Source organism: Bos javanicus, chromosome 14 (genome assembly GCF_032452875.1).
Source record: "Bos javanicus breed banteng chromosome 14, ARS-OSU_banteng_1.0, whole genome shotgun sequence".
NCBI lineage: Eukaryota > Metazoa > Chordata > Mammalia > Artiodactyla > Bovidae > Bos > Bos javanicus.
In genome coordinates, this window is record NC_083881.1 from 77,121,309 (window position 1) to 77,133,289 (window position 11,981).

Below are 11,981 nucleotides of genomic sequence, written 5' to 3' on the forward strand. Positions count from 1 at the left end.
TCTGCATTCATGTCTTTATTAGTTTGGATGATCAGTACACTGCTTTTATTTCAAGTGCAGTCATTCACTCCTGCGAGTTCTAGGACTTGTTAATCCCACCCTCACATTGGAAATACATCAGAGACATTTTTTACCTTAAGAAGCATGCAAAGATAAAAGTAGTAAAATGAAAAATAAATGGCCCTCCTTCAGGTAAAGAAAAATATCAGGATAAAGTCAACTACCTTCATGAAGAAAACATTCAAATAATGGGTCAAATTTTTTAAAAAATTCCTGGTCAGTGTGTTTTACTTTCATTGATAATCAAAACCAGGAGACCTCTACAGCGGTTTTAAATGTTAATAAATGATGCACTTCTTATTGGTTTATTTAAGGGTTAAAATGCATAATCATCTCCATTCTTGATGTTCACAGTCACTTTAATTTCTGCTACAGAATCTGCAGACTCCTCTACGCCCACGTATAGAAGTACTCAGTATTTCTTTAAGATGGATAACGCATCATAGAAAAAGGGTAAACGGAAGTTCTGTGAAATTTAAGATGACACAGAAACGGTGCCCAGGAGGCACTTTTTCCCTGTCTTTACTCTCCTCACCCTGCTTCTTCTTCTTCTTTGAAACCTTACTAGAAATGCTACTTTTATAGGCAAGGTGTTATCACAGAGGCCAAGCGCTCTCACATCAGATCCTGGGAATAGTAGCTCTGATTTCCTGGTGATGGCGTCTCTCATCTGCTCTGCTCTGCGTGGAAACACGGGGATGGACCCGGAGTATACCGGAGTCAGAAGCACCAAGAGGAGGCGAGGGACCAAGCTCTGCAGGGCCGGCTTCCTTTCCTGAAGAGGGCGAGCTCCAGCGGCCTCACTTGAAGGAGGCCTTCACGATCCTGCCCTTGATGGGCTGCGGGGGGCGCCAGTTCCTCACCAGGGGCACCGGGGGCTCGTTCTCCGCGCTGGAGTACAGAGTGCGCAGCTTGGCTATCTGCAGGCGGGAAGGGGAGACGTCACACCACGTTCACCCGAGCGGACGCTAAGCGTGGGACAGAGAGAGATGGCTGGCTTTCTGGACGAGCCAACCACAAAACCGTCTCCACTGTTCAGTCTAGAGTTACTGGTTGCCAGTTCCAGAGTAAGAACAACCTCTTTGTGGTTAAAAAAAAAAAAAAACAAAAAACACATACACACACACACCCATCTTTTTCTTCCTTTTGTAGAGGATCACTATCCCCTGTGATTAAAACCTTTTCATCTAGAATTCTGAAACAATTATCTTAATCTGATGAATTATATATAAGAGTGGTCAGTGCAAGTAATAAGCTCAACTGGCCTTCACTGCATAATGGAGTCAATTTACATGACTGTAATTTACAGGAAGGGAAGCCTAAGCAGAAGACCAAAGGCATTTGAAAGCAGACAGAGGGGAGGTGGAATCTCAGATGCTACCCTTGGCTGTGTGGTCATAAGCAAGTTACTTAACCTTTCTGAGCATTGGCCTCCTTAGCTGTAAAACTGAGGAACTAGCTGTGTCTGACTCTTGCAATCCATGGACTGTAGCCCACCAGGGGCTTCTGTCCATGGGGTTTTCCAGGCAAGAATACTGGAGTGGGTTGCCATTCCCTTTTCCAGGGATTCTCTTGAGCCAGGGATCGAACCCAGGTCTCCTGCATTGCAGGCAGATTCTTCCACATTCTGAGCCACCAGGGAAGCTGACACCTCACAAGGATGTTCAATCTCTTCCCATCCTTTCCCCAAGGCTGTATTTACCATCCCATTTGCTAAACAGTCCTCAGCATTTGGGGTTCTCCAAATTAGCAAGGACGATGAGATGGTTGGATGGCATCACCAACTCAATGGACATGAGTTTGAGCAAGCTTCAAGGGTTGGTGATGGACAGGGAGGCCTGGCGTGCTGCAGTCCATGGGGTCGCAGAGAGTTGGACAGGACTCATCACCTGAACAGCACCACCATCATCTATAAATGTTGTGCACTTAGCCTGGTACCCTCTGGAAGCTGAGTTTTAGAAAGTTAAACAAGCTGATCGTAATTAACCATGGCAAACTATGAAAGCGCCAGTGGTAGAGATTGGGTAAGCACCTATTTAGCAGCTTTATATTTTCAGAGACTTCCACACACACTCTCTATCTACTCTTAGGGATTCCCTGGTGCCTCAGCTGGTAAAGAATCCGCCTGCATTGGGGGAGACCTGGGCTTGATCCCTGGGTTGGGAAGATTCCCTGTAGAAGGGAAAGGCTACCCACTCCAGGATTCTGGCTTGGAGAATCCCATGGTCAGAGGAGCCTGGCGGGTTACAGTTCATGGGGTCGCCAAGAGCCGGACAGGACTGAACGCCTTTCACACAGACACACACACACACACACACACACACACACACACACACACACACGCTTTCCGGTTAGTGCCGGCACCCCGCGGAGCCCTGCAGATCCGGAGCCCCGCGCCCCACGGCGGGCGCTCACCTGGTCGGAGCTGACCGTGATGGGCTCCTTCAGCAGCAGCCACACGATGCACTCCTCGCAGGGCGGCGTGGTAAAGGAGCCGTGGTAGGTCCAGTAGTCCCGGCAGGCGGGGAACAGGCAGGACGGGTTGAAGTTGTTGAAGGGCGCCTCCTTGCCCTGCGAGAGAGCGGAGGTGAGCAGGCGCGCATGGCGCCCCGCATCTCAGCTTGAGGGGGGTGGATTTCAAAGGCAACGGAGAAAACAAGCTTGGGATCAAATCCGTGTCTTTTAGAAATAAAAGGGGTGCGGGGGGAGGGAGCTGGGCAGGTTTGCATGACATGACTTTGGCACAATCATTGTAATATTTTATCCCTTATTTGCTATCTGTAGAACTATAAACCTACCATTTCTTAAGAAAAAAGACAAACTCATTCTAAACTAACAGAAATATTTCATATAAATTAATGCTGTGGTTCCTGATGATACAAAACAGGCTTGCATTTTTATCAAATGTCATCCTCAGAATACTTTACCTAGTGGTAAAACTAAAAGTGATGACTAAAACAGTCTCAAAGAATTAAAGTGAGTCTGTTAAGTAGAAGAATTAACTGTTAAGATTTAAAATATACAGGTGCAATCCAGGAGAGAAAGGGAAACACTAGGACCCAAACATTTAGTGCCTCTGCAAGTGTGTAAGAGTGTGTGTGTGTGTGTGTGTGTGTGTGTTGGGCAGGGAAACACCACTCAACTTCTCTCTCAAACATTTCATTAAAAATGTAATTATCTGACAGGTTGACTATGAGGGTTAAATAAGCTTATGTATGTGAAACTGCTCTAAAACCAACAAACCACAAAAATATACAAACATAACAGCATTTGCTTTTATAGGTCTGCCTAGCATATTCATTCGGAGAAGGCAATGGCACCCCACTCCAGTACTCTTGCCTGGAAAATCCCATGGATGGAGGAGCCTGGAAGGCTGCAGTCCATGGGACCGCTGAGGGTCAGACATGACTGAGCAACTTCACTTTCACTTTTCACTTTCATGCATTGGAGAAGGAAATGGCAACCCACTCCAGTGTTCTTGCCTGGAGAATCCCAGGGACGGGGCATCCTGGTGGGCTGCCGTCTACGGGGTCGCACAGAGTCGGACACGACTGATGTGACTTAGCAGCAGCAGCATATTCATTGAACAATTTACTAACAGATTTTAGGTGAAAGAAGCACACTTGAAAAATGTAAAAAGAAAAAAATCGATATAACCTGACTTTATGTTCTACGAGGGAAAATGATATTTTTTACCTTCGTCTTAATTTTGTCCAGTGCATCAAGGAGAAGCTGGAACTCGCCTTTCTCACGTCCTATCTGTAAAAAATAAAAAAGGGAGAGAGAAAGAGAAAGAAAACTAACGATTATAATTTTCTCTTCTCCATAATTTAGGATTGTCTTAAAAGCTGATTTTAATCCATCCATCTACAACCAGTGTTTATAAATCTGCCAGAATATATTGCATGAAGCAAAAACATAAGTTCATCCCTCCCCCGAAATTTTAGGGTATGTATTTTCTGAACTAAACTTGGACTCTGGGTCTCTGAAATACAAAACCACAAAATTACATGTTGATTTACATCTATGTCCTTGACCTTCTCTGTGAAGTCATTCTGCTTTTCTTCTTAATATAATTGCAGCTAAGAGGACTCAGTGTACCTAAAACTAAACCTATTGTCTTTCTGCTCAGACCCACTCCACTTCCTGTAGTGTTGTGCTCAAGCGCTGAAAAGGACCCAGTGAATTCAGAACATAAAACAAATTAGGTCATTCAAAAAGAAAGAAGCCAGATTTTCACCTCTGGCTTAAAATCTAGATCATGTTACCACTAAACTCATGTGTTAATGACACTAAGTCCTCTCTAAACCAAGGCTGGCTCAACAACACACACATTCCATGTGCTATCTTAGCCTGGGATCATGTGAGTGGTGGCCACCCTAAGCTGAGAGGATGTTCAGCCAGGGACTTGGCATCACAGTGATTTCCAACACTGGCTTTTCTGGTTTCCACTGCAATTGACGTGGAGGAGCCAGAAAAGGTAATGAATAAGGCTGCCCTTGCCTTCACTGCCGCTGAAATAAGCTCCTTCAAAGGCTCCATCCCCACTGCCCCAACACACACACAAACACACCCCGCACCTTGAGAAAATTTAGAAGGCTAGGGCGACCGAAGTATAGCTAAAGGTGCTCTTTTAAGGGAGAACAAAACCTTTTGAGCTGATCTTACCAGAAATATCTTGATTAGCTGAATGAATCTTGAACTTCATTCCTCTCTCCCATATAAATAAAATGACGTGAAACCTAAGCATTGATAAGGAACTAAACTTTGAAAAAAACATGCACTGAATTTTTACCTTACCTTCAGAAAAACCCCAACCACAGCTATACCATCGGCATGCTTCAGAGCAGTTGCATAACTGTTATACTTTGAATTCCAGTGAACCAAATGGAGCTGAAACCATAGAACAGACGTTAGGAGGTACATGCCTAAAATAAGGAAATAAGTGTGAAATTATTCACAATAAACCCAACAACTTTACAGTCTAAGATTGCTGAACACTCTCATAGAAGTTGACAGAATTCTAAATGTTAACATGAGATATTTTGGCAAGACTTTTGATGGCTCAAATAAAAAGTTATGACAGGTAGAATTGGTGAAAACCAAACTGTCACTAAATCAATTCATAATACTATGTTAGCTTTGTATATTAGTCCTTTTTCTGACCAAAACAGTGAAATACAGAGCTCTAAACAGGAATCTGCTAACACACTGAAGTCACAATTAACTGGGAAGTAGGAGAGGAAAGATAAGGGGACAAATTCTTGGATGTTTTTCACGCCTCTCTCAGTAACAAACGCTCTAGAACCAGTTGGTAACCTTATCTTAATAAGGTTAAGGTGCTTACATATGCACTAGTTAAATTGGTCAAAATTTCCACATTGAATTACACAGAATGGCAAGAGAATACCATAGTTCATGGCAGTTTAAAAATACTGTCTTCAAGAACAAAACTGTGTGATAATCCCGCATATCAAGACCAAACTGCAAGGCTTGGCCCTATTGAGAAGGAATATACTAAATTTTCCCCCTTTTGTGGGGAAAGACGTCTGAAAGCCATTCTCAATTAATTTATCCTGTCACTGGCTGTCTAGATGGCCTGCAGAGAAACAGAATGGTCACGGGGAAGTACTCTGGGTCTCTCACAGTTCAGCTGAGCTGTTTTGTTAAGTTGAGTTAAGCTGCCTTACGATTCTGCCCAAGAGCACGTCCACAAATGGCTCCAAGGTTCCTGGCTCCTGTGTTGACCAGAGCCTGCCTCTGGAAGAGCCTGGCAGTACAAATGGAATTATCCTCACCTCCAGGGCATGCGTTGCCCCTTATAGGCTTGGCTTTATACAGACAGCATGCGGGAGGCTTGTCTTATTTCCTTGTAATATGATGCCTTGATCTGAGCTACAATCATGCGCTTCCTTTAATGGGTTCTCAGGAACAGAGTATATAGTATCTGCTCATTTTAAACTGTGTGTATCTATAGCCAGCTATCTCTCTGTGTGCATAAGTCCATGTGTACATATAAAGTCACACGTATACCTATACTGACGCACCCGCTTCCTTAAGAGACGAGAGCCTGGGCATCAGCCAGCATCGCGGAGTGCTATTTTTAAAGCACCACACTCTCATAAAAGAGGAGGCTTAGGGCACTGGGCAGGATGATGAAGCCAATCAGCACGAAGCAGAGCACCAGTCCAGCACCATTGCGGTGGGACTTCGTTACGTAACCTTCTGGCACCTCGGTTTCCTCACCTGTAGCCCATTCCACAGCCTGCTGAGAGGGTCACAGGGGTTAACACCTGCAGGCACTTAATAAGCACTGGCTCTCCTTCTCTTTTCAGTTCCATTCAGAGCCCTGGTTTTATAAAATTATTATTATTAAGCAGCCATCCACTGTCTAAATATAACCTTGCAAGTCTTCAGGCATGACACTAACTCACCTCCACTGTCTTAACCGTCTAACCCAGAATGTCTGGCAGCTTCGGTTTATGCTAAAACTCCTGCAGCTCTTTTCATGACTACAGGCTGGAAGGACGTGCAGTGGATGTTCTTCCGTCGTTACCTTTCAGCTCAGCTCTCGCTGGGTGAGACGCAGAGTGGGTCCTGTCAGGTCCCCTTACCTCTGCTGCGTACTTGACTCCATCCACGCTGTGCTCCGAGCCGTGATCGTCCGAGGAGCCCCAGTGGAGGTGGAACTGGCGGAGCCGGTATGGCGCGGCGAGGGGACCACCTCTCAGCACTGCGAGCCAGAGAAGCTAGGTCAGCAGTGAGCTCGCACTTCTGGGACGGAGCCCTGCTTTAAACAGCTACCTTAGAGCCAAAGCTTGATGGGCTGGGCTGGTGGTGGCATTCCCAAGTACACTGGTCTCTTTCTTACAAAGTGAAGCCTTGGGGTATGTCAAAATAAATGCTTTCGTTTCTCTTTCTGATTGTGTTTGCTTGTTTTGTGATTTTTTACATGTCAATTTCACATGCGTGAAAATAAAATTAAGCCAGCAGATGGGCAATGAAAACAACTAAACCCTAAAATCAAAATCTGTTGTGGGCTGCACTGGGGCGAACAGGACAGTTAGGAGCCGGGCAGACTCAGGGTCCAATCCCAGCCCCATCCCTTGCGAGTTGTGTGATCTCAGGCAAGTTGCTAAACTTCTCTGAACCCGTTTCTGTGTCTCGCCAAAGGTGATAATAATACTAACCTTTCAGAGCTGCTGTGAGGATTAAATGAGATTAAGGACTTTAAACTGCTCATCACAGTGCCTGTCACGGTCATCAAATGTGAATTCCTTCTCCGTATCTTGCCTCCAACTACACTTTTCTTTAAGACTACAGACGAGAGCTCACATCCACAGCTAGTTCGGACTGTGTTTATTCAAATGAGATGGAATGGAAAATTCTGAGGTTTCCCAGGGACTCAATCAATGCTGACCCTTAAACGAGATGATTCTCCATAGTATGAATGTGAGTTTGCTGTCCAAATATCTCAACCTGGCACTTAACTCGGTTTCACTTCATTTAGCCTGGAGAGTGATTTAGAAGTTCAAATATTTTCTAAAGGATATTGGAAACTATACAGAAGCCCTAAAGTCAAAATTTACCAATGTAAGCTAGATCAAAATAGAATTCAGAGCATAGCCATTCTAGAAAAGATAGATTAACTGTTGGTGCTGAAATGGCAGACTGAAAATCATAGGGTAGGTCTAAACTGATAGAACGAGACTAGATGAGCTTGGACACACAGAAATGAGTGTTTTAATTGCATTTTTTTCTATCCATTTTTTGTTTGGTTAATTGCTCTTTGCACTTTTACCATCCACTAGGAACCATTATAATTCAGTGATATGAGTCCAATTTATTAGGATGAATCATAAGAAAGTGTCAATATTCAATCATATTTGCTTACAAAAAGGCTTCTTCATGTGATTCAACCTAAGAGATCCTGTTTAATTTTATTACTTATCCTTCAGAATGGACCTTGATTTAAATGGAGAAAAAAATAACAGATACCAATGAGATGATTATTTAAAGAATATACATTTCTATGATATTCCTTACCTGAAACCTGCTAGTAGGTAGAAATTATAGCTATTACTCTTTTTTTTTTTTTTTAGCTATTACTCTTTAATTACAGGATCTCTGAGAATATTCATTCATGCACATCAGTAAGGATAATTCTAACTTTTTTACAAATGTGGTTATAGGAAAATACATATTGTATATCAAGTACCAAAATGCTAAAGGTAGATTCTTACCTCATTCACAGTAAAATAAAGTATTTCTAGTTAGCCTTCTTTTATTTCACTGATTTGCTTAATGGTTATAGATGAAATAGACTTTTTTTTAAACATGAGACTTTCCATTTCAGTTCAGTTCAGTTCAGTCGCTCAGTGGTGTCCAGCTCTTTGTGACCCCCACGGACAAACACAAACCAGAACTCAGGGAGAAATTATCAGTCTTGAAAACCCCTCACCAAAATGAGTAGTCGGGCGAGCCCCACAGAAGGCCAGTCTTCTTGCTTCTACCATGGGTCTGCTCTCTCCCCCGGGGTTGGCCCCACCCCCACACCAAGAGGAGAGTACCTACTTGGTTCTCTGCGTTCCTTGCTCTGTAGGATGGAATCTATGCCACATCTGAGAATGGGAGCCTTGCTCTCCAGGAGTTCGTTAGGATGCAAAACCCCCCTCAAGTATAGACCAGCAGAGCCCAGAGAACACTGCTCTGGCCTCATTACCATCACCTCCTTACTAAGCTTCATTTCAGGGGTACACTGCCAACTTTTAGCTTGGGCATGGGGCCATTTTGGAGCAGCCAGCGTGACCGGGGTTAAAGAGTGAGACATTCTTCTTCACTGTATAAATATAATCCTTCAGACGAGCACAAAGTCAAGTGTCATCTCCATTTTCAGATAAGAAGTGCTCCCTTGTCCCACCGATTCTGTTGCTGTGACATAAATCACATTTTGCCAATACAGCCATTGAAAATGTTCTTGTGTCTCTACCTAGGTGTCATACTTACTTGACCTGTCATAAGTATCATCAAACACAACCCTGCAGGTCTTCCCATTATTTAGGATGGTCTTGGCAGAGCCTGGGTCATAGGATGCTGTCCATGGCTTCAGGGAAGGGTCATGGCTGATCTCTTTAGTGTTCAGTTCAATGGGCGACTGGTTCTCTCCCTTGGCATTCGGGAAAAGTTCATGCCAATGGTCAGGACCTAGGAAATCAAATTGAGGGGATTCATTTATCTGGCAGCGCAATCAAAGTCCTCTCTCTAAGTGACTAAATCAGCAAAATACATGGAGGCTGGACAGTGATTATGAAAAGGTCTTGGATATCAGATTGGGCAATACAAGGCTTGGGGGCAAAGACCTGTTCATAGTTTTGTTAACAGCATACCTGTAAGGCTATATTTCACTCTGTGTATTTCCCCAAAGCGTCCCTGTATTGGCTCAAATACAGCCTGAAAGACTTATTTTTGAAGTGAACTTCATCGCATGTTTCACCAATGCCCTCTCCTATCATAGAGGTGGAATCAGCAGTGCCCCTAAGTGGGTTTCAGTATCCCTTTCCCCATCGGGAGGCAGAAACTGCAGGCAGAGCAGCTCGTACCAACACCAGGCTCAGAAAGGAGAAGAAGAGCTTGCCCAGCCAGTCTCCGAGAGAGGGGTACCCCCAAAAGCGGCCCTGGCTGGGTGGGCTTCTCCGTCAGAGGCACTGAGGTCTGGGCACGTCACCGGTTCCTGCAGTGGGCATACCAGCTACCCCAGGAGAGGGAGAGATGAACGCGATCAAGGTGAGCCGGCCGGCCGTGCGGGGTCCTAGGGAAGGGCTTGGCGGGAGCGCCCCCGACCCCCGCACCCCGGCGGCGGGCCGCCGGACACTCACCGTTGTGGTCGGCGTAGCCCCACTCCTTGGCCATGGCGGTGCGCGGCGCTGCCTCGGCTCCCGCCGTGCGCGGCCCGCCGGCGCCCCTTTTATGCCGGGCCCCTCACTCCCACATGGCCTTATTAGGTCAGCGAGGGTGGGGCGGGGGGCTAAAGAGACCGGGGTGGTGCTCGGGAGGCGGGCTGGGGGAAGCCAATGAATTCCGCGGGCTGGACAGCTGTCGGGATGGGGGGAGACGGCCCCCGCCCCTTGGCCCTGGAAGGGGGGCTCCCTCGCGGCTCCCAAAGCGCCAGGCCCCCCTAACCTAGAGCCGAAGTGCAGAGGCCGGCGCTCTCGGCCCCCCTCCTCCAAGGCCCCCCACCTTTTGGGGGGGGGCACGGCCGTTGCGCTTCGCCTCCGAACTGAAAGCTGCGCCCCGCGGGCTGGCGCTTGCAGCCTTGCTTGGTAGATGCTTTCAGCGCTGCCTGTCTGGCTGGCTGCAGTCTCTGGATGCTTCTGCGGGTTGATTTCACTCCAGCGATCCGGTTACCGTGGCTGGAAAGAACACGTTTGCCTGACCCATGTTTGACTCCTTCGCAGGCAACTTGCAAAATCCTAGGCACAAAGGACGGGAAAAAGCAGGCAGGAGGGCAGGTTCTTTCAACTCCGTTATCCTTAAGAGAGAGATGGTGCCAGGTCCCTGAACCAGACGTTTCTTGACCTCGCGGGTCCCCTAGGTCTGCAGGACGCCGGGGGCTGGGTCTCAGGAATCTAGGTGAGGACTGGACCCAGGTTACTGCGGAGCAGGAGCCTGGTTCTGATCCACCGACTCGGTGAACTGTACCTCTGCTCACGAGAAGTCCAGAACATTCTGGAGTGTTGGAGGGTCAGGAACATAAAGGGAGTCATATTGTTTAGAATGTATGACCTTATTTTCCAAGGCATAGTGAAAGATTCGAAGGAAAGAGAGGGCAAGTTTTCCAGAATTGCTTTGTATTTTTTTTCTCCCCCTCCCAACTTGTGTTATAGCATGATGACCCATGCAAAAAGAGAATAGAACTGGTATGCGCACTGTGCACATATCAAAGACGTATTTTTAAATATCTGGTTGTAGTTCACATCGAAGAACCAGAGTAGTAGATGCTTACAATTTTAAGAATATATTGTAAAAAAAAAAAAAATTTGTTTTGGTTCCAGGTCAGTATTAATTTTATTTAAAAAAGAAAAGACAGCAAGAAGAGATAAACCTATTTTCAGTGCTGTCTTGAAAAGGGTTGTAACATAAAACTTTTGAAATTTCTTTGACTTTTATTGATGTTAGGATTTTGTGTTTGGGGATTACAAAACTTGAAAAGGAAATATCTTATCATGGTAAAGATAGCTCACGGCTAAGGCATGTGGAATGACTGACCACACTCATAACCTGGACGCCAAGGGAGTCACTCCCCCAGCGTATTTTTGTGCCCAGGGATTATTTGATCCACACAATAGCGGCGCTGAGTCAAGAACTGACATGGTTTGGAAAATCCAGGCAAACAGCAATGCAAGTGCTCTTAGCCTCTGAGCTCAATTATGTCAGTGTTGGATTAGAAAGGCTACTGAGTTGGCATATCTGGGCCAGTTTTCTGCTTTAATGTGATTAGTTGTGTGCTGCTGTAGTTTGTAGTTAATGGAGGTTATATTCTGCATAATTATCTGTATTAGTAAACTATGATCCTGTTCCAATTCATTAAATTGTTTCCATTCCTCTTTTTCTGCTATATATGGTTAGAAGATTGGTAACTAAGTTTCAAGTCATTTGATACAGGAATGATACAGATAAAGTTGTCAATAAACTCTGTATACCAAGCAAGGCCAACAGTATTGCTTTGTTGGTTCTGAAATTCATCATACTGTTACCATTTCTGCATAAAAAGTGTTTAAATGGGTTTTCATTAATTAAAAATTTTAAAAGACTGTACACAGCACATCAATAGCAAACACTTGCATAGTAGCACAAATTTTCACAGAAACGCTAGTTGGAATTTGCAAAGTCAAACATTTAATAGTTTTGGGTTTGTGGTCTTG

At 45.1% G+C, this 11,981-nt stretch overlaps 1 protein-coding gene across 2 annotated transcripts; it reads right to left on the reverse strand.

Annotated features, from left to right (window-relative positions):
• Window positions 1-10,516, reverse strand: CA3 (carbonic anhydrase 3). 2 transcript variants are annotated; one of them, XM_061439455.1, is made up of 7 exons: window positions 9,936-10,516; window positions 9,067-9,264; window positions 6,675-6,793; window positions 4,861-4,953; window positions 3,757-3,819; window positions 2,476-2,631; window positions 1-980 (listed from the first exon to the last, which is right to left on the reverse strand). In XM_061439455.1, the coding sequence occupies exons 1-7, from the start codon at window positions 9,967-9,969 to the stop codon at window positions 861-863; spliced, it is 783 nt and encodes a 260-aa protein (XP_061295439.1). In that variant the 5' UTR covers window positions 9,970-10,516; the 3' UTR covers window positions 1-860. The 2 variants fall into 2 exon arrangements, with proteins under 2 accessions (XP_061295439.1, XP_061295438.1); XM_061439454.1 differs by lacking the exons at window positions 9,067-9,264; window positions 9,936-10,516 and adding an exon at window positions 8,635-8,997.
• Between the last annotated feature and the right edge of the window lie 1,465 nt (window positions 10,517-11,981).